The sequence below is a fragment of the Pteropus medius genome, unplaced genomic scaffold (genome assembly GCF_902729225.1).
Source record: "Pteropus medius unplaced genomic scaffold, Ma_sr-lr_union100, whole genome shotgun sequence".
Classification (NCBI taxonomy): Eukaryota; Metazoa; Chordata; class Mammalia; order Chiroptera; family Pteropodidae; genus Pteropus; species Pteropus medius.
In genome coordinates this window covers 20,686,685-20,708,148 of record NW_024349802.1, presented here as the reverse complement: position 1 = coordinate 20,708,148, position 21,464 = coordinate 20,686,685, and the positions used below count along the sequence as shown (strand labels likewise).

At 43.9% G+C, this 21,464-nt stretch overlaps 1 protein-coding gene across 1 annotated transcript in view; it reads right to left on the bottom strand.

The window, feature by feature from the left end:
• MFAP3 (microfibril associated protein 3) overlaps positions 1-21,464 on the bottom strand; it is a 100,605-nt gene that overhangs the window by 38,900 nt on the left and 40,241 nt on the right. Inside the window, exon 3 of the mRNA XM_039836669.1 lies at positions 19,573-19,680. Coding sequence (XP_039692603.1) covers positions 19,573-19,577 — 5 coding nt within the window. The 5' untranslated portion in view covers positions 19,578-19,680. The remainder of the gene's footprint in view (positions 1-19,572; positions 19,681-21,464) is intronic.

Genomic DNA, 21,464 nt, shown 5'->3' with positions numbered 1-21,464 from the left:
AAATATTTTAAGCTGAAAGAATTTGAGAAAACAGAAGCAGGACAAAGGTCACACTGACACCTATCCCTCCTCTAAGGAAGGTCATAAAACCCCTCTCAGGGTGCACGGAGCCTGCCTCTGCCCCTGGAGCCCCTTTTGGAAGTGCTCACTACAATTCACAACTCAAGGTAGTTAGTGCTGGCTACAGTTTAGCTGCTGCCTGCCTACATCGTCATCTCTGAAGTCAAAGGGACAAGGAGATGAATCTAAACCAACAGGCCTTGCTAGATTTCACCCAGTTTACTACGTTTACCTCGTACTTCTTGCCCTATCATACTCCTTCAGGACTGTCCACTCTTCATCAAACTAGCATAGAAATATTCGGGTTTCTTCAGGTCACTTAAAACTTACATACATCTGTATGCTCTTTTCCTGTTAATCTGTTTCTGTCGGCTTAATTTTCTGATCCAGCAGCTCTATGTGAAGAAACTAGAGGCTTCTGAAAGGGACTATAGCTGGCAAGAGAGGAGAAGGTGGTCTCCTGGCAGGGCTATAGGATGAACAGGCTGCCCCTCTCTGGGTGGTCCTCAGAGCTGCCTTTACGCTAAATTAAATGCCACCTAGGAGAAACAGATACATCACCAATGCAAAGACCACCACATTAGCAGACACCATCAGCACCTCGTGCAAAGTCACTGACCCTCTGGGAGACCGGGACACCTCCTCTCATCAGGAGGTCAGATGGGTAACACACCAATTGCCTGCCTTGGACAGTGGACCTCAGAGGAGGAAGGAGAGACCTAGAACCAGAGAGGGAGGGAGGTGGTCACTTCAAGGTGCAGGGGGGAGAGGGTGAGAATGAGCAGGCCAAGCCCCTGCCCCACTTCTAGTTCTGTTTCTTGAGCTGTGGGTCCAACCCACACTAGGAGGAGGGAAGAAATGAGATCTAAATTGGTCTTGACTTTAAATGACCAGAATGTTTTGGCATCTGCTGAAGTGATCATTACCAAATGGGTGAGGTGGTGGATTTGACTGGGTACAACTAGAGGCAGAAATAGAAGGAAAAAAGCCACTTCATGTCAATGGCTCAATAAATCAGTTACTCGTCCACTATATCACTCAATTCTCCAAACAATCATACAAGGCAGATATGGTTATTATCGCAGTTTTAGAGATGTGGCAACCAAAGATCCAGGAGATTAAGGAACTTAATCGAAAGCACACAGCTAACAAGTAGCTCAGCTGGGATTTGAACTCTCGTTGTGGGGCTCGGAAGCTAAATCTCAGAATAGCACCATTTCCCCAGAAGGGAGCCTAAACTGGCACTCCATGCAAGCATCTCCTCTCTCAGCTACTCTCTGAATGTACCCAGCGATGCGGAGCTTACCACCTGCCCAGACATCTTATTGCATTTTCAGATGGCTGCTTAAAGAACAAGACTTACATTTTTAAAGGGCTTTGTGGTTAACAGTCATTCAGTAAATACTTATGAGGCACCTACCACTGTGCTGAGCACCTCCCAACTGTTCTGAGAGGAGGGCTTGGCAAGCAATTTCTTTCATCTGCCTTCTGCATAAGAGGGAAGGGAGACACTCAAAGACTGCATGGCTTCCCTAAGGTCACACAGAGCTGGGGCCACCACTGCCACCACCACCACCAGACACATCTTGAGTGCTCAGTATGTGCCAGGCACAGTTCTATGGGAACTTCTGTCCAGGACTCGTTCCACTGCCCCAGCCAGCTTTCCCACACTCTCTACTTTTCTGTGTGGAGCTGATGGTTATCTGGCCAAAGGACTGATTCCTGGCTTGGGGAACACTCTGTAGTGGGGAGCTTGAGAGTCTTAGAGAAAAGCAGAGAATCTGACTTCCTTTCCCAGCACCAGCTTATCACTCCTGCTGACCTGCTGCTGTAGGAGAAGGTGGTGACTGTTCAAAGGATGAGTCCTTGATTAATATCTCATCCTCCAGGGATAAGTAGATAAAGGCATGCACTGTACACACTGCTTCGCTGCTTACCTGAGCCCTGTATCTTTCTCCACACCTTGTTACTGCACTGGCCTTAGGAGGTCAGACTTCAAACTTTAAGCTAGACTGTCAAATTCCTTAGCTTGGCCATGCCTCCTGCTCCCCACTGCCTTGCCTTTTTCAACTTCTAGAGGCCACGTGGGTTGACTGCTGCTTCTATCCTTACATCTCCTTCTCTTATTCTGCCTTCCTCTTATCACGACCCTTGTGATTACATTGCATCTATCCAGGTAATCCAGGAAAGCTTCCTGTTCTCAAGATCTTTTACTTCATCATATCTGCAAAGTCCTTTTTGCCATGTGAGGTGCATATTCACAGGCTCTGGGGATTAGGACATGGACATCTTTAAGAGGCCATTGTTCTGCCTATCTATCACACTGGACTACCTACTGTGTAAGGAATCTTGATGTAACGGAGAGAACCTTGCAGTGGGAATCAAGAATCCAGGTTCTATCTGGACCCTGTGTGGACTAATTGTAGCACTGTGGGCCGATCCCTTGCCTTTCTGGACTTGGAGTAGATAAAAAATGAAGGGCCAGGCCAGATTATACACCTCACATGTGCCTTCCAGCCTCCACTTTATATGCTTCTACATACAAGCTTTAGGCTTGGGAGTTCTATCCAGCCACTCTTTTTATCTACATGTGCCCATTTCTTCCCACCCCCCGTGTAAAAGGAGCACGCCTTTTGAAAGGAGCTGGGAGGCCTGCAACAGATCCCTCACTGTCCCCTCCCTTTCTCTTCCTTTCTATCATATGGCCTCTGAGCCTTTCGTCCAGAATGACTTTGAAACCCTGCTATTGATTTTCCTGTCACTTCAGTTCATACCCCGCCCCCCTCCACTCTCCATCTTCCTTTAAGTAGAAGTTTGAAAATACAATTTGGAAAAAAAAAGATTGCCCACATGATTTTAGGGGCTGGGCGGACAGAGTAACTCTTCCCAGAGACTGAGTGTGAAGTGCTTGGGAGGAAGTAATAGAGATGTCCTTAAATACTCATTTCTGATATGAGCCAACTTATTCTTTCATTTGCAGTTGATGACTGTTACAGCAATGGGCTCCTAGCAGCTCCTGAAAAGAGAAAATGGAAAACCTAAGCATATTCTTTTTGTGTCCAAACAGGGAGCCTACTTTGTTAAAAGTGAACCAGCAGCCTGTTGGGCCTCTACATTTTCTGCTAGCCAAGCAGTTGATCTTTCCTAGCTGGTCTCTTGTGGCTAATCACCTCCTCCATCTAGTTTCTCAATGATGATGATCTACTTTTTCTACTTCGCATGGTAGTTGGTGCACCTGCTTTGAAGTCATGTGTTCATTCATTCAATAGATGTTTACTGAGTGCCTACTTTATGTCGAATGCTCAGCCAGGCAAGCGGGACAAAATGACAAGCGAAACAGATAAAGCGCCTGTCCTCAAGGAGCTTGTTACTGGTGGAGAAAACATGGTAATTGCATAATCCCACAAAATATGGAATTACAAATTGTGGTAAATGCCATGAATGAAAAGTTGGGGAAGCTATGAGAGCTAATTACAAGAGGGGTGGCTTCATTTAGGGGTTAGAAGAGGCTGCCCGAAGAAAACCTGAGCCAAGAATTAATTGGGTAAAGGAGGGAGTGTGATGAAGACAGAGGAATCTGTTCAGTTAAAATCCTGAGGCAAGAGGAAGCTGGGCAAGTTTGAGGGCCTTGGAAGAATGTAGGGGGTGAAGGGAAAGGGGAAGGAGGAGCCACACATAACGGGGAGTTCTAATGTATTAATTCTGCAATGAAATCCGTCAACAAGTTACCTTTCAGTGTCCTCAACCATAAAATGGGTATGTGATACCTTCCTTGCAGAGTGGCTTTGAGGATTCACTAAGATAAAGTATGCCAAATACTTAGCCTGTAACTTGATCTATTACAATCCTAGAATAAATGGCAACTATCCCTTTATAACTGTGCCAAGGTGCACTGTTAGTGGGAGCTAGCGGAGAAAGGATGAGTTAGATTTGGTACCTGCCTTCGAGCAACTTCTAATACAGTGGAGGAGATCAGCAATAGCTGTCCTACAAATATGCCTAGAGTTTCTCCACTGACATTGCAGAGAGTAAGCTCAGAGGAGGAAACACTTACTCCTGTGGGGAGTCAGGGAAGGCTGCTTGGAGGGGGAGATGTCTACATGCACAACCAACATGAAGCTTATATAAATCTAGTCAGGTGGGAAAGCAAGAAACATCTTCGCCTTCCTGGGAGCATTTGGGATGCTGAGAGAGAAACAGCTGCATTGCCTGCCTTCCTGCTGAAGTGAAGGAACTCAGAGGTGTTACTTCTTTTATTAATCCAGCTGTGAGCATTTTTTAGACCAGCTGTCCTCCCCACACAGAGCTCCTGGGGAACAAAGCTCAGAGCCTCAACATGACATCATTAAAATGCTTCCCAGGAAGAGACTGGAGCAGACTGGGTAAGAAGCTAACAGCAGCAGTGGCACCAAACAAGGGGAACTCGGAATGTGGGGCAGGGAATGGTTTCTGTCTACCTCTGCACCAACTTGTTGGAACAGTCTTGGACAAATTCCCTCACCTACGGGCCTTGGTTTTATCACCTGTAAAATGAAATGATTGGCCTAGATGACTTCTGATGACATTTGTTCTCTTGGCATTCTATGTTTCCAGAAGGAAACTATGTGAAATGGCTACATTATTCCCTTGTTAAGATTTTGGGGACAACATCTATTGAAAGCAAAGGAGAAAATGGAGGCAGTTCCTCCAGGCAATTCTGACTCCCCCTCAAAACATTTGTACATGTAAAATCTACACAACTGCAACCTAAGTGAGTTTGGGAGTCTAAATTTATACCTGGCAAATGAATTAATTTCTTTACTTCATTTTCCTGATCTAGTCCTAGCATCGATATTTCTAATAAATATGTGACCACAAGCAAGTCGCTTAACCTTTACAAAGATGTTTCCCTTTCTTAAAATGAAAACATCTGACTGAATCATCAATTTGGACCACTTCAGTTCTCATTTTCTCTGCTCTTTTTTATTCATAGCTTTGATCCTTGTGCAGGTCACTTATCTCCAGCAACAAGGGTAATGTGGAAAAAGCAACCCAGGTGGTCTACCATCTCCCTAAACCACAGTGTGATGATCTGAATAAAGTCATATGTTTAATAGTACCTTTTGTAGACCAGCAGAACAGCAAAGTAATTGTAAGCATGGGCTTTGAGGCTGACTGCTGGAGATGAAATATGGTCTCTGTCACTTACTAGCTGTATGGCCTTGAGCAAGTGCCAATCAATGTGAAGCATGTATAATTCTATTTAGGCAGAAAAGCAAGAAGATTCAGTTTTCTTATCTGTAAAATGGGAGTGAAAATTCTGTCTACTGCTTAGAGTTGTTATAAAGATTAAATGTAGAGTGATTTCCAAATTTCTGTCTACCATAGGATAAAACATAGTGTCTCTGATAAATAGGCCACTGACCCTTGACTCTAGGATTAGGGAAATAGGGAGTGGTGTTGATTGAGGCCAAGCAGAGTGTATATTCTCTCTCAATGGGGTAGTTTACTCCAGCTCACTGTAACACTGTAGGTCTCAGTGTTGCCAGATCTGATTTTTTTCAAGAGAAACCAGAAACTTGGATTTTTATGTAAAATTGCCTGATCTTAAGATATTGGCTCACGATTTTTTTTGTAACACTGTGCAAATAAGAAATGGCTGCAGCCAGGATGTGGCCCCATAGTTTGCCAGTTTGTAACTTCCATTAAGTGCTCCATGAATGATAAGAAAAACCCAGATAATCTAATTTAGCTCTCTTAACAACCTCATTTCACAGATATGAAAACTGAGGCCAAAGCTAAGAAAGGAGAAATGATATCCTTAACGTTGCATGGCTAGATTATGTTAGAGTCATGACTCTAACGTGGGGCTTTTGACTCCTAGTTTGGTGCTTTTTTTTTGCCACATCATAAGAATCTTTCTAGAAACTCAGAGCCTGGATGCTAAGCTGCCAGGGGTCGACTAGAAGCCCTTCAGGAGCTCAGGGATGGAGACACGGTGCTCCTTGCTTCTCTCCCTCGTCCTTTCCTGCAGTGGTTTGAGATCATCCACAGAACCTCGACCAATGTGTTTGCATGTAACACCCAAAGCCCAGTGATGGGGGGGTGAGGGAAGAGGGATGGCAAGGAGATTCAGAGTTTTTAGGCACCAGAATTGTCTCAGCTGTTCCCCTCATGCCAAGCCTCCAGCTCTGCCCACTTTCCCTGAGACCAGACACAAAATATCTTTTAGTTGCAAAGAGTCTCTTAAAAAAGGTTACAGAACAAAATAACGCTCAATACAAGATATAACCTCCTTTGTTAAATACTTGAGCTTTAACAAATTTTAAGCTAAAAATGGATGGTTTTATTTTTAATAAAAACAAGATTAAAAAATGAATATCTATAATTCTTATTAGAAAGATCTAAAACATTGCTGCCTTTAATTGAGCTTTCAGACACCCTCTTCACCATGCACTTTCTCTGGTGCATCCTCTCCTTTGGGAAGCCTGACAAATTTACCTGTATTTCCATCTAAAATCTCTCACTTGGGCTCCAATTCTCAACCTTTCATTTCCGTCACTGTAAATTCTAGTGCAAAGCAACTCAGCCCTCCTGTCAGCGTCCCTGGGCTCCCATAGGCTCTCTGCCCATCTGGAAGTCCGCTCTGCTCCATTTTAAGAACAGTGTTAGGGGTGACTGGGATATGTACCGTTGGCAAATCGCTTCTAGAAATGAGCTTCCCACTTCAGCAGGGACTGTCCCTCTGGGAGACCTGTGTGGCTTATCAGCCTTAGTCCCCACTCTGTGTTCTTTACTAGAGTTTTCATCATTTCTTTTCCCTCAATTGCTTTCTCTCAAAGGTATTTGCATTTAAACAAGAGCTTGCTCCCCTGTTGATAATTTCCCCTTCTTTGATTCCATTGCAAAGGCAGCCAGAGTTGCTGGCTGTGTTGGTGTCTGGATGGGCTCCATGGCAACAGCCAGGAGTTGAATGGTGTGAACTTCACCTCTTTCCTTTTGCAGATGCTGTTCACAGAGTAGGCACATTTAGGAGAAAATTCAAGGAAGTGAAAACAGAACTATTTGTCACCTCTGGGTCTCAGGAGCCTGCTTTGAAAACCTCTGGCTAGAGTGCAAAGGGGAAAATTTCTCAGAGAGGAGGAACTCCCCTGGGGGATGTTTTAACACCCAGAACACAGGGTCCTATCCAGGGAGAACTGTGCAAGGAGCAGAAAGAGCAAGGTTCCAGGGTCTCCCCTGACGTGGACTCGTGGCATGATCTTGAGTAGACAGGCAATCTCTGGTTAATTTGGGTGCTTTTGCACACTGCTGGGTGGGTGAGGAACGACCAGGAACTCCTGCCTGTGGGGCTTAGCTCACCGTGTGTTCTAGCAGAGAAGTTCAGCATATTAAACATACAAGCTTTGGTGTCAGAAAAAGCTAGGTCCAAAACCCAGCTGCATCCCAGACAAGGCTTGTAGCTTCAGACATATAGCTTAATTGTTTGAAGTCTGAGCTTCCCCATGGGGTAAAATGAGGTTGTAGTAGATGGAATTGTGCTCAATTCTTCCCAACCTCCCTCTTCCATGTGACCTCACAGTGCGCACACATGCACAGCAGTGTATTCATCACTCTATGGGTGTTGGACTTGGCCATGTGACTTGTTTGGGCCAACTGAATGTTAAAGATTTGATGTAAGCAGAGGCCATATATGTACTTCTGAGGTTTGGTTTGGTTCTTGCACCTATGATCCACCATGGGGAGAACATGGACTTTAAAGTGTCTGGTCTAAGGAGCTGTCTTCACAGCTCGTGGAACAGACCAAGACAATCATCAGCCTGGAGACGACCTGTGGCTTGAAGGTGAGCTCTTCTCAAACTGGGCTGCAGACACATGAACTAAAAAATGAAATGCTTTTTATTATAAGCCACTGAGTTTTGGGGGTAGTTTGTTATGCCCCATTATTGTGGCCATAGCTGACTAATACAGAGAAGCTACAACAGTGAGAATTAAATGAGAATATGCATGCTACCTGGATGTTGATGTCTCCATGAGCCACTGCTTGGTTCAATCTGTACCAGCCCCAGTGTAGGACTCTGACTTTATCAACTTTCCCTGCCCTAACCTCCTGCCCCATCCAAGTCTGGTCCATGACTTCAAGAAGCAACATAAATTTTACTAACATCTGGTCATTACTCTCTATCTGCCCCCAAGCTCCATGCTCCCTCAGACCTTCCTCATCACTCCCTTTATCTCAGAGGCAGTTAGCTTTGGCTTTTCCCCTACAGTCTTGTATCTTATGCCCATCACTTAATGTTGCCTTCAGGTACATCTGAGACCAGCAGCAAGTGAGACTTCACAAGCCAGGATCCATCCTCTTAGATGGTGTGGCAGACATTATCATTGCTCTGCCTATAGCCTCTTGGCACTCACTGTACCCTAACTGCCACTTCTGCTTTTTCATCAATATACCTGTAACTTTTTGTCTAAAGACTTTACTCAGCCTATACGTGGGCAGGACAGAAATGCCAGGGAGTTGACTCTGTTGAGTGATGAACAGGAGTTGGTGGATAAATCCCGTAGCTTCTTCACCCCTTGGAATGGGCAGGTCTGTCTCCCTGAGGATCCCAGCAGACTGAGCCCCAGCTGCCCACAGCAATTGTCCTCTCAGAACTACACCGGTATTGACTTCTTTCCCTTCCTTGTCTTTCTTAACCCGCTCAGTTATTGCTTCTTGGGATCACCTCCCAAATAGGCTATGTGTACCCTGATCTTTGTCTCAGGGTCTATTTCTGGAGGAACTCAGCTTCAAACATGTGTGTAAGTATGTACAAATGTACAGATGATATAAAAAGTACATACTTTTCTTGCTATAAATAATAGTTTTTTCCCTTTCTTAATGCAGTGCCAAGCAGACATTATTATTCAATAAGTGGTAACCACAATAATAATGATGATGACAACCCTGGTGAGGGCAATTTCTGTGTACTTTAGCTGGGGTGCACTTGGCATTGTCCCCTAGGAATCTTCTTGGTAGATTTTCCTTGCTGGTTCCTTGAACACCTAAACTCATGGATACCTGTTTTCCTTGTAGCCCCTGGTCTGGCCTTCCTACATTCATTTACTTATCATTCCTTTAGTGAATCATTGTTTTTCAAATGTCTGCTATATGCCAGGCATTGCCCAAGTTCCTAGAAAAATAGCAGGGACAAGGAATGGCAAAGCCTGTGCCCTCGTGGGACTTACGTTCTAGAGTGGGAGAGGCACACAACTTAACACTGAATCAATTAAATTAATATTCTAAATGAATATTTAAAGACACACATTTTGCAAACGATTAAACAAGATCTTACTTAAACAGACTGTGATAAGTGCTACTCAGAAGATAAAACAGGACTGTGTGACAGGGAGGGATTGGGGGGCCCTTTTTGGATGTGTAATCAGGGCTAGTGACTACAAAGAGAATAGGTACCCAAAAATTCAGGTATTAAGCTAGAGTATGAAAATAATGTTTTTCATCTTTCAATTTTAAAACAAACTTGCCAGGTACCTATTCTTAATCTCCTCACCTCTCCCTATCCCTGCTTTTTTTCCAATGAGGAAACAATAGCTCAGAGGAATTAGATAACATGTCCCATGTCACAGAGAAACTGGGACTTGAAGCCAGTTGTTTGGAGGTTACTCAGATAGCACTAAGCAGCAGACCTCAGATGAGGATGAGGAATCCAGATGATTGTCCTGCCTACCCCAACCCCCAACTCCAGTGCTGGGGATATGATCAGCTTTAAGCCAAGTGTCACTGATGACTTCCCCACCCACCTGCTAGTATTACCAGCCAATACACCCAGCAGGAGGAAGGCAATCCTCACCAGTCCTTCCCCAACAGAGCCAGCTGGATGCCTGGAGCGACACATGCTGCCTGGTCTACCACGGCAGCCAAAGATGCCAGCTGTCACCTGGCAGCCTTTGGATAATGCAGCAATGTAGGGAAGTGCCATTGCTAACTCAATGCATGTGGCAGCCACAGAAACACAGCATGAGCACTGAGGGAGGGGCTTTCATTTCTGGACACGATGCCACAATGCCACTGACGGGCAGGGGAGCTGGGCAGACTGACTCTTGCACGCGGCCTATGTGCATTCCTTCCTAATCTTCAGGTTCTGAGTTCAGGATTCCAACTTTGCTGAGTTTACCACCACTCACAACTAAATTGTAAACAGTGGTGCCCCTGTCTACAATTTTCCTTTGTGGGGAAATAGAGGCACAGACCAGGCAATAATTTGCTTATAGTCACTGCAATTATGAGCTCTGGCTAGGACCTAGGGATCCTTCTAAGTCTTGGTCTTCAACCAAGTATTGAATATTTGCTATGTGCCAAGCTAGATGCTGGTAAGCTCACTTCTATTGAGGAAGAGAGAAACATGAACACTTATGAGCACTACATTAGAAGTGATATGATAGGAATATGTGTGGGCCATCTCCAGGGGGACCCCAAAGTAGGGAATCAATTCTCCAGTGGTGGAGAGGGCAGGCAGGGTGCATGGGGTCTTAAAGGTTTAATGCAAAAGTAATACTTGAACTTTTTTTATTAGAGTTCTCTGTTTGTTTAAAATCATTTTATTAAAAGTAAAAAAAAAAAAAATCCACTTATTCATATTTCAGTTTTATTTAAGTTTGAGCATTTAATCATGAAGGAAGCATTGTCATCAAGCTGTGTGAGCTTCAACAGGTCCCTAAACTTCTCTGTGTCTCAACTTCTTCAAAGGGTGCTTGAGAAGACAAGTTCAAATATATAAAGTGCTTACAACAGAGCTCTGCACTGTTCTACGATTCTTGCATTTCACCCCAGAGGACACCATTAGGTGGAAATTGGCTATGAATGAGCGACTGCAGCAATTCAGACACTTGTGATTTCCAAACTCTGCTCCTGGGAGCTGTAGCAGCCAGGTCCAGCCTCAGTGAGCTGGGTCTGTGGATGAAGCCTACACCGTGGTTAATCTGCAGTGTTGCGGTAGGAGTTGCTACAAGGTATCTTTTTGGTATATGAACATAATGCTTATTGTTTCTCAAAAGACAACCATGTGGCCTGTGGGTTTGTTTTTTGTATGCCGCAGGCCAGCATTTGTTTGCTAAAATACACATGCAAATAAACCAAAAAGAAAAAAAAAGTCCACACCGCAAAGCATTTCCATTAAGAGACGAGACACATGTTTAGGCAAATCAGGGACAGTAATGCTCCATCACAGCCATTTTCAAAGCCTGCTGAGCTTGTGACTGGGCTTGGAGTGGTTCTGCACAGAAATGACACCCCTAAGCAGGTCTCAGGTCTTTGGCATTTGCTGGTCTCACGTTAGAGGGGCTGGCAAAGACCAGGACAGGTCGGCTGTGAGCAGAATTGGATTCCAGAACGGAGGCGTAAATGGGAACTTAGAGCTGAAATCTTACTCCCAGGGGGGTTCTAGTGCATTAAAGACTCACCAAGAAATATCCGGGGTTGGTAGGACCAACAACCAGCTGGTCCCAGGTATCTGGGGTTGGTAGGACCAACAACCAGCTGGTCCCAGGTACTGGGGTGGCCACATACAAGCTGATGAAGAAAACAAGCAGCATTTATTTGGCACTCAGGATACAGAGCACCTCCAAATTCTCACTGCCTTGGGGGAGGCAGGAAGAAGCTCCGTATCTGGGACATGCCGGGGTGAAAATGAGTCAAAACTCAGTTTGGGTGCCCAAAGGAACACAGTAGACTCTGCAGCCTCTCTATCTCTGTGACTTCAAGGATGTCATTGTCCCTCCACCTTCCTTGGGATTTCGTCCTCCAGAGAAGGCTGCTTGTCTATAGCCACCCTTTGAAACCCTGCTTAGAACTTGCTAATTGAAATCATGTTGCTGCTAAAAACAAAAACCTTCAACAACTCCCCAGTACACACAGAAGTCCAGATCCTAGGCTCAGCACCCACATCCTTACCTAATACGGACCTTAAGTCTCACCACTTCCTCTATTCCATGTTTTAACCACAGCATACATACTCACCACAAATAAACCTGTATTTGTTCCCTGGGCCTTTGCCAATGCTGTTTCCTCTGCCTGAAGGGCTTCCTTGTTCTTCCCCCAATTAATCTGACAAGATTTTATTTGAAATGGCTGAAATGGCAGATTGCAAGAAAGGCTACAAATTCATTCATGCTCCCTTGCCATGTAATTTTGAGTGCCCTCCCATTCTAATGCTGGGTTCAGTCAAATGATTTGTTTTGACCAGTGGAATGTTAGCAAATGTGATGCAAGTAGAAGCCTAAAAAGTGCTTGAACCCTTTTTGTTTGTCTTGGAAACCTGCCACCATGGGAATGAGCCTGGGCCAGCCTGATAGAGGCCGAGAAATCCTGTGAAACAGATGAGCCATTCCACAAAGAGCTCTAGACCAATCAGCCTCAAGTCGACTTGGTATCAGTTCACAGATGCATAAGTGAGCCCATATTGCGAACCACAGAATCCTGTGCTAAATAAACAGTGATTGTTCTAAGTTATATCTTTTGGATGGTTTCTTAAGCACAATAGATATCGAATGCAGCCATCAATTTTTCTTATCTCTTATCCTTTCTGTTGGTAATAGCAACCTGATTTTATATAGACAAACATTCTCCCTCATTCTCAGTCTATGTACATGTTTCTGTTGAAGCTAATTCAACCTGCTCCTCCGATTCCAGAGACAATCAGTATATCGCTGGCCATCAGGATGGGCACATGATTCAAATGGTCCAATAAGACTCATATCTGGGACTTTCATTAAAATTCTTGGGAAAATGGTGCCCTTTTTCCAGAAAGGTGGCTAAGCTAGGAGAATGTCAGCCTTGAGCAGCTGGCAGCAATCTTGGCACCATGAGGGGGAGAGCCTGCCTGAGAATGAAGCTCATACAAGAGAGAAAAACTGAGACAGAGTGAGCCCTGGGGACATCACAAGTGTTCCTGGATCAGCCTGTGCCTACGGTCCTTGAGTTTTCCAGTTACATAAAACAAAAATATCTTATGTTTCTGTTTAACCAGTGTGAATAAGATTTCTGTGACTTATAAGCAAACACTTTTGACTACTACATTGCTCAAATGATTCCTTCTCTAAGAGATGTTACCTCATCTCCCAGCAAGAATGGAGGTTCTCATGGATTTTTTTGCATATGGTTAAGAACACTAATTTCAAGTCAGAGAGACCTGTTCTCAAATCCTGGGTTTGTCATTTGCTAGCTGTAGGTACCAGGCAAGCCACTTAACATTTCTAAGCCTGGATCGAATGGCTGCTTTATATTACACACCTGATTGTGCTGGCACATATTGGAGGTGACTATCTTCCTTCTCTGAGCTCTGGCAGTGAAGAGTAAATGAAACCATATGTATAAATTACTTGGTACAGTTTAACATTTGCTATTCTTTAAAAAGAATTTATATTATTCCTTACTCTCCTGATGGCAAGAATAATGGCTTAATTAGCCCTTTGGACCTTATTTGTTATGTTTTATTTTTATTTCTGTTTTCAGTCCATTGTATAAAGCTTTAAACATAAGTATATGTAGGTATGAATATCTATATATCTATATATCTATATCTATCTGTATCTATATCTATCTATCTATCTATCTATCTATCTATCTATCTATCTATCTATCTATATATTTTATATGTGAGTTCCTTGAGCAAGATGATAAGGAATTTATCTTCTTATCTGAACAAATCTGATCATTCTGGTCATGCAATCACCCCAAATAGGAAAATGGCTGAATTTTGAGAAGGTGCCAGGTTGGAGTCTCAATTGTCTAGCATAATTTTCTGGTCCTCCCCTTTGGAGCCCAGTGGGAACATTAAGTATTACCTTTGCTAGTAGTGCAGCTCGGCTCTAGAGTGACAGCCTGATATAGCATATGTATGTGCTAAGACATTTACATATATGACAGTCGGAAGAATGTGGCCACTTGTCAGCAGCACGAGTATAATGGACATTGGTTTTTCTTGCCTGCCTGAATCTTTTATTCCCTCTCTTGATGTTGCAAGTCAAATTTTATTAAGAAATCACTACTGCTCTGCCTCTCAGTCTGTGTGATATTTGAGGTGGTCTTTTCTCCCGCTCCAGCTGTGGCTCCTTGAGTCAAGCTTGGCCAACTAGGGCACTCCACTACCCTGACCCCAGGGCTTGCCAGGCCAATCGGTGTCATCTCTGGGGCTTTTGTTAGAACTATCAAGGAAGAGAAGCTTTCTTTCTATTGGGGTTGCTAGGCTGGAAGGATGAAGCATGATGTTTGTGGCATCCATCTTACAATCAAAAGGAAAAGCCTGTCTGGAAAGCCAACGGAAGAAATGGATACTCATGACATCTTTGAGTCCTTCTAGTCAGCTGATATGTTGAAGACCAACTTTTCCCTAGACTTTTTAGATACTTGAGCCAATATTTCTCCCTTTTTATTTAAGGCAGTTAGAACTAGTTTTTTTTTTTTGTCACTAAAAGAGTCTTCAACAACCTCTCTCAGCCTCAGGTTTGTCTTCTTCTAAGTGGGGTTTAATAGTAGCTCTCCTACACATGTAAGGTATCCAGCACAGTGATGGCACATAGTGGGAGCTCAAAGATTGGTAACTGCCCTCCTTCCTCTGAGCTCTGATAGTGGGGGTGGTCACCCCCATCTATTTCCAGGTAGCAGCTTTTCCTCTGTTGGCCAGCTGACTAGAAATTGCCCAGAAGGCCAACTGAGAGGCCAGCAGCCTTCTCTCCTTGATGCAAATAGCATCATTTTATCTGGGTGGATGAAGGAGCTCAGTGGAATATATATTTATCCCTGAGCTTTGTGATTGCCACCTGGGATGTGCCCAGCAGGCAGCCTGCTGTGTTCTGTGCACCACAGCCAGATGATAAACCTTTGATTTTTGCTCTTCTCTGCTTCTTGGGAATAATGGGTCTGTAATGAATTACATCCCCAAGAATAGATGTAATTGTAACAATGCTGCAAAGAGGGAGCTGGCAAATCAGCCAGTCCCATGAAATGTGCCTACTTTGTTCCAATCACACTCTTTGGAATGGGTACTTTGTTTTTTTTCTATCTCAAACTTTTAATAAGCAGTGGGCTTTCTGTAGGAAGTGAAGAACGAAAGCCATACATTTGGGAGGTTTTATTCTTGGTTTTGTTGCTTTAGTCCCTTGTCTGTACTATTTCCCTTGGAATATGGTCTAAGGGAAAGATTTCTGCGCCCCTGCTTCCCAAATATCTCAGCTGCCACTAACCTGGCATTGTCAAAGAACTGACACCTCCCTGATATCTGGAATCACTTGCACGCTGTCCAAGGTGCTGATAAAGTGGTATTTATTTTTTAATGAACTCTCAGAGGAGAGGTCTTGGCCCAGCTCAAAGATTGTGGTGTGCACAATCGGGGAGATGGGTGGTTGGAGGTAGGGGGCAGGGATGCCAAGGCTGGTAGAGACAGGAGGTCTCTGACCACCATGAGTCCTTTCCTGTCAGTATGTCTTTTTGAAAGTCCATAGCCATTTTGGCTCTCTGAGACTCTGGGATCCACATAAAACCAATCCTAGGTGTCCCTTTTCTCATTTAATCCTTACAATGGCCTAATAAGTCAGGTACTATTATTGTTCCAATTTTTCAGTCAAGAAAACAGGTACTTAGAAAGAAAAATGGCTTGAACCAAGACAAAGGCTGGGTTTTGACCCCAGAACCACCCTTTTAACCACTATATTATTTCTTGTGAATGTACTCAAGAACCCCCCGGAAAGGTCAGCTTCCAGGTCTCTAATGACTTAGACAAAGCTGCTTCTCTCATCTGAGTCTTAAAGTCCTCAGCTGAATTAGTGGGATCACTCTAAGGCATCCAACTAACCACTTAGCCATGGTGTAGTGGTAAGTTCTTTGTCATTGGAAATAAGCTTGAGTCATAGCTAGGCAAGCCCAGGACAACAAAGTCACAGAAGGGATTCCATTATGGGACAGCAAGAAGTGTCCACATGACCTTTACAGTTTTTTTCTCCTCTGAGAGTAGAATATCAATTCACCTATTTTCAAATCTAGAAGGCCAACATTTGTGCTTCCTGGGGCTTGGTCTTGCTGATTGCAAGGTAGCTCTATCTGCCTGCTGCAATTTACTATGGTAAATCAGCAGGAGGTGGGGAGGAGGCACCCATCTGCTCAGCCTTTCTCTTGAAGACCTTGCTTAGCTGAGCATGGGACAGTGGGTGGGAGGGCTGCAAGATAATTGCTCAAAATATATTTGTTGCTGGTGCTCCCTTTGTCTTCTGTAGGCATCAGGTTTCCCCACCCATAGCAGGGTTCTCATTTGATTGAACACTGAATGCCCATTAGGGAAGCTTGTCACTTTTTTACTGTGGTAAATGTCTGACACAGAAGGGCAGGTACCACTTAAAATGTCAAGGCAGAAATGCAGTTGGCAGGTAAATTTCTGTGTATAAATCTACTTTCTGTTTTGGAGCAGGGGAATGATGTAAGATTCTTTGATGGCAATTGAACATGAAGACTGTCTTCAGAGACGAAGGCAAAAACAGTTTCAGCAATCCAGCTAGTTCTCTGACCAGTTTAAGATTCCAGTGCTGGCTCCCTATACCCTCACATTTCCAGTCTTCATACGAGGCATCTGTTCCCCTCTCAAGACCCCTCTCCATATTCCCTATTTATAAACACCTCTTCCATCATTCCCTCTCCTCCCTCTCTAGTGCCATGTCTTCTTGGAATAATGTCCTAACTTATCTTCCTGCCTCAAACTTCTCTATATGAAAATCCATTCTGCAGGTAGCTGCCATTTGAAGATTATTAAAGGGGAATTCTGAGTAGCAGCTTCCCAGAATCTGAAATGTCAATGGCTTCTTTGGTGTTTACAGAAAACAACTAAACAACACCCCTATCCCTCAATCCCCAAATCTAACGCTTACTGAGTGTTTGCTACATGATGCCTGGGGCTACACTAGGCACTTCATGTGTTAACTTCTTTTTCACAACAGCCCTATGAGGTGGCTATTAATGGTCTCACATTATAGCTGAGTAAGCTGAGGCTGAGAGATTAAGTAACCTGCCTAAGATTTCCCCATTCTAAATGCCTGACCCATGTTCGAACCAAAGTGGTCTGCATTTTCTCTTCTATTATTACTATTAGATGACTTTATTTTTTAGAGTAGTCTTAGGTTTATAGAAAAATTGAGTGAAAAGCCTAGAGAGTTCCCATGTAACTCCTTACCTCCCCTCCCTCCTCCAACAGTTTCTCCTATTATTAACATCTTGCATTACTGTGGTACATTTAGTGAGCTGATATTGACACATTGTTATTAACTACAGTCACAGTCCTCTCTAGGTGTTATATGAATTTTAACAAACGTATAATGACACATAATGACACGTATCCACCGTTACAGTATCAAACAGGATAGTCTCACTGCCCTACAAATCCCTTGTGCTCCAGCTATTCATCCCTCCCCCTAACTCGTGGCAACCACTGGTCTTTTTACCATCTCTAACTCCAGACCCAGCTGCCTAGAGGCCCTCAGTAGTTTCAAGCATCTTCCACTCCCTGGAATAATGAGGCAGGGCGAGATTGAACAAAGCCAAACCCTGCCACCACCTTCAGCAGGAAGGGGCTTCTTCCACTGATTAGCCTGGGTTCTCATCGGCCTTGTGGGTGCCTAAAAACTCATAATCTGTTTGCCTGGATCCACAGACTTGGCGGACGGCTGGGGTGGAGAGATGGGACTGAGAAGCATCATCAGTAGAGTCAGAAAATTCAGCATACGGAATAGGTTATGGGACATGCCAACAAAGAGCTGTTGGGTCAGGGGCTCACTCAGGCTGTAATAGGGAAGCTAATGCTTATTACACCAGCCTGTGGCAAACACACCTGTAGCATGCCCCTCAGAAGAGCGCTTCCCTGCACCACCCCTCCTCCTCTCCTGCACCCGCCCCATAACTGAATATGTAGTGCAGCACTTCTGAAACTTTAACGTGCAGATGGATTTCTTGGGAATCTTGCTAAAAATGTGAATTCTAATTCAGTAGGTCTTGGGCAAGGCCTGATATTCTGCATTTCTAGCAAGCTCCCAGGTGATGCTGAGAGTAGCCAGGATATAAGAACAGGAAATAAATTTATCTTGGGCACATTGCCTGTTTTTTTTTCATTTGCTTGCTGCCTAATTTCATTAAAACTTCTGGTTGTTTCTTATGCTTCAGAGAAATACTTGCACCTGGCTGAGTTCAATTCTAAGTTCCACTTTTAAATAGGGACATTTTCAGATGAAATGCTCAGATGAAAACATCTGGGATAGATAATGAGGTCAATTATTCAATAACCAATTTCAGCTTTCAATAGATATCTGCCAAGCTCCTACGATGTGCTGGATACCATCCTTTTAGGACTTCTAGCCTAGAAGTCAAAGGGGCTAAAATTAGTAATTTCAAGTTGTGATAAGTACATGGAAGAATATTAACAAAGGAATAAGCTGAAGACTAATGAGGGGGAAGGGAGTATTTTAGAATACTTGGTTGTATTAGTTTCCTACTGCTGCTGTAACAAATCAACACAAACTTAGTGGCTGAAAACAATACGAATGTATTCTCTGACAGTTGTGGAGGTCAGAAGTTCAAAATCAGTCTCACTTAGTTAAGGTCAAGGTGTCTGAGGGCTGCTTTCCTTCTGGAGGTTCTAGGGGACAATCTTCTCTTTGCCTTTGCCAGCTCACGTTCCTTGGCTCATGACCCCTTCCTCCAATTATATCAACCTCTGTGTCTGTTGTCACATCTTCTCTCTGACTCTGGCTCTCCCACTTCCCTCTTTAAGGACCCTTGTGATTACATCAGGGCTACCAGGATAATCTCCCCATTTCAAGATCCTTAATCACACCTGTAAAGTCACTTTGCCGTGTAAAGTAACATATTCACAAGTTCTGAGGAGTAGGATGTGGATATCTTTGGGGGAGAGCAGGCATTATTCTACCTATCACAAGGGTCAAGAAGGTCTGCACAAGTAATATTTAAGCTAAAGACGCAGTACAAGTCAGACATGAGAAGAGTAGAAGAAACAGCTTTCTCAGTGGAAAAGACACCCAGGACAAAAACCCTGAGGAGAGAGCTTTTTAAGCCTACGCACTGAAGAGAATGCCCAGGTGATGGAGCCCAGGGAGCAGAAAAGACGAGGGTGGAGCAGATGGCAGGGGCCAGGCCTGTGGGCCCTGTGGATTACGGTGAGGACTCTGGATTTTACTCCAAGTGTGACTGGGAGCCGCTGGAAAGCTGAAGCTGGTTACGGATGTCATCTGCCATTATATCCAAAGGTGACTGCTTCTCAGCTTCAACCCATACATGCCATGTAAAAATGTACATATGGCCCAGTGTGGGCAAGTCTTCTGACTTCTCAGGGAAAACTAGAAATCTGGCTATTTTTGATGTGAAACTCCCAATTTTTAAAATTTTTGACAATATATTGAAACATTTAAAAGCACACATACAAGTAAGATTTAGCCAAGAATTGTCAAGCCACCATCTTGGAAAAGGTTCTGCTACTTACTCACTTCATGACCTGGGGTGAATGACAGAAACTTCTGGCCTCAGGTTCCTGGTCTGTACAGCAGAGAGAATAATGGTGGCTACCACAGAGGGTCGTTGTGAGGATTCAAAGTCTATTAATGAGAGAAATCCATATAAAATACTTAGCACAGTGCCTAGAATCATTCAGTATGCACATATCTATTTATATATATTTTTTAATTTAAGGGGATTAGATGAAGGTTTGAAATAGATGACCTTTAAAATTGCTTCTGGCTCTGAGATTCTAAGGTGATAAAAGGTTCCTCATTAATCAGACCATATATTTAATAGCAGGGGAGCTAAGTTGTCTTCCCTTGCCTAGATTTAAATTCTTTAACCAGTATGCATGTTTGGTAAGATGAAAATAGGCTCCAAGACAACTATGCTTGATGGCCAAACCATTGTGGCAACGAACAAGGCCATCTGTTGCTGATTATGCACAACAACAAAGCATTAGAGCCCCAACAATCAAGTGGTTAGAGATCCAGTACCTGATAAATTTGCCCTTTTCCTTAAGAGTTCTGGAATTTGACATCTCCTGTGTGGTTTCTTCATTCTTTCTACCCAGAAGAGTAAAATCTGAGGAGGGGATGGGTGTGTGTAGCTTGCTGCCTCTAAGCAGGTGAGCCATGCTAGGTATCTTGCCACCTTTAGGACCCTATGCAGAAAAGCAGAGAGCAGAGTCGGGGCAACCCCGATCTTAAGTAGAGCTTCAGGGAGGAGTGGTTGTCACCAGGCTGCAGAGGATGCCGTGGGTTTGAATTTTATCAAGAGTAAATCTTACAAATGACAATGACAAATAAATTTCACGGCTTCATAAAGTACCATCAGGGACACTTTGGCATACATATACTTTCACACACACAGAAATTTGATTTCTTTACCAAGCTTCAGAGGCAGCTTGGAGTTGGGAAGATAAAGACCCATCCCTGATCACCAACACATCTCTCTCTAATTGAACATCCCCAAGAGGAGACTGATGTAACAGCGAGAGCCTGGGATGTCCCCAATTCTCTGAAGCTTAATTTTCAGCATCTCTAGAGTACGTAAAATGTTCCAACTATGCCACTTTAGGGGAATGTGTGAAGAAACTGCCCAGCACCATATAAACAGAAGGTATGGATTCTGATGCTACACATGCTCCAAGCCGGCATTCTTTAGCCTCAGCCTGGTGCTCAAGACTGTCTGTCAAGGTTCTTTGTTTGCAAGCCACCACACTGACTCAGGCTAACTCATGCCCAAAGTGGGTTTAATAAAAGGTTTGGGGCCTGAGAGACTCAAAAGAAAGGCTGAGGACTTGGACAGGGCCAGCAGAGGCATCTCCAGGATCCAGGGCAAAAATAGAATCATTCTATAGGGACTATTTCTGGTGAGTTAGTGGCATGGTTTTCTGTCTCTGTATTATTTTTCTCAGGATTTAAATCACTGAGAAATTATGATGGTGTGGATCAGCTCTTTTCTGGTTAGTGTGTGGCCAGGACTGACAGGCCCACCTGATGGCAAGCAGGTTTCCCCAAAGAAATATTGATGTACTGCTACCAGAAAAAAGGGAAGAAGGCAGGCAGGCAGAAACAGCAGCTGTCTACCACAAAGGCCCCGCATGTAGAGGTTCCAGCCACCCTTGCTGGCCCATTTCCCATGACTGCGAACATACTGTCCCCTCTTCTTCACTATATTTCCCATTTCTTCCATTTCATGCCCTGCTTACTCTGGGATGCCCTTCCTGTTTATTTCTGCCTGTCATGTATCATAGTCTGGGTTGGATTGCACATGGGTTAAGGAGTAGGTTTCACTGGGGAAAGGGAAAACTTGCAAAGCTGGTACTTCCACACCCCACAGAGAGAAGCCATTGCTAGGCCTACATTGAGGATCTGAT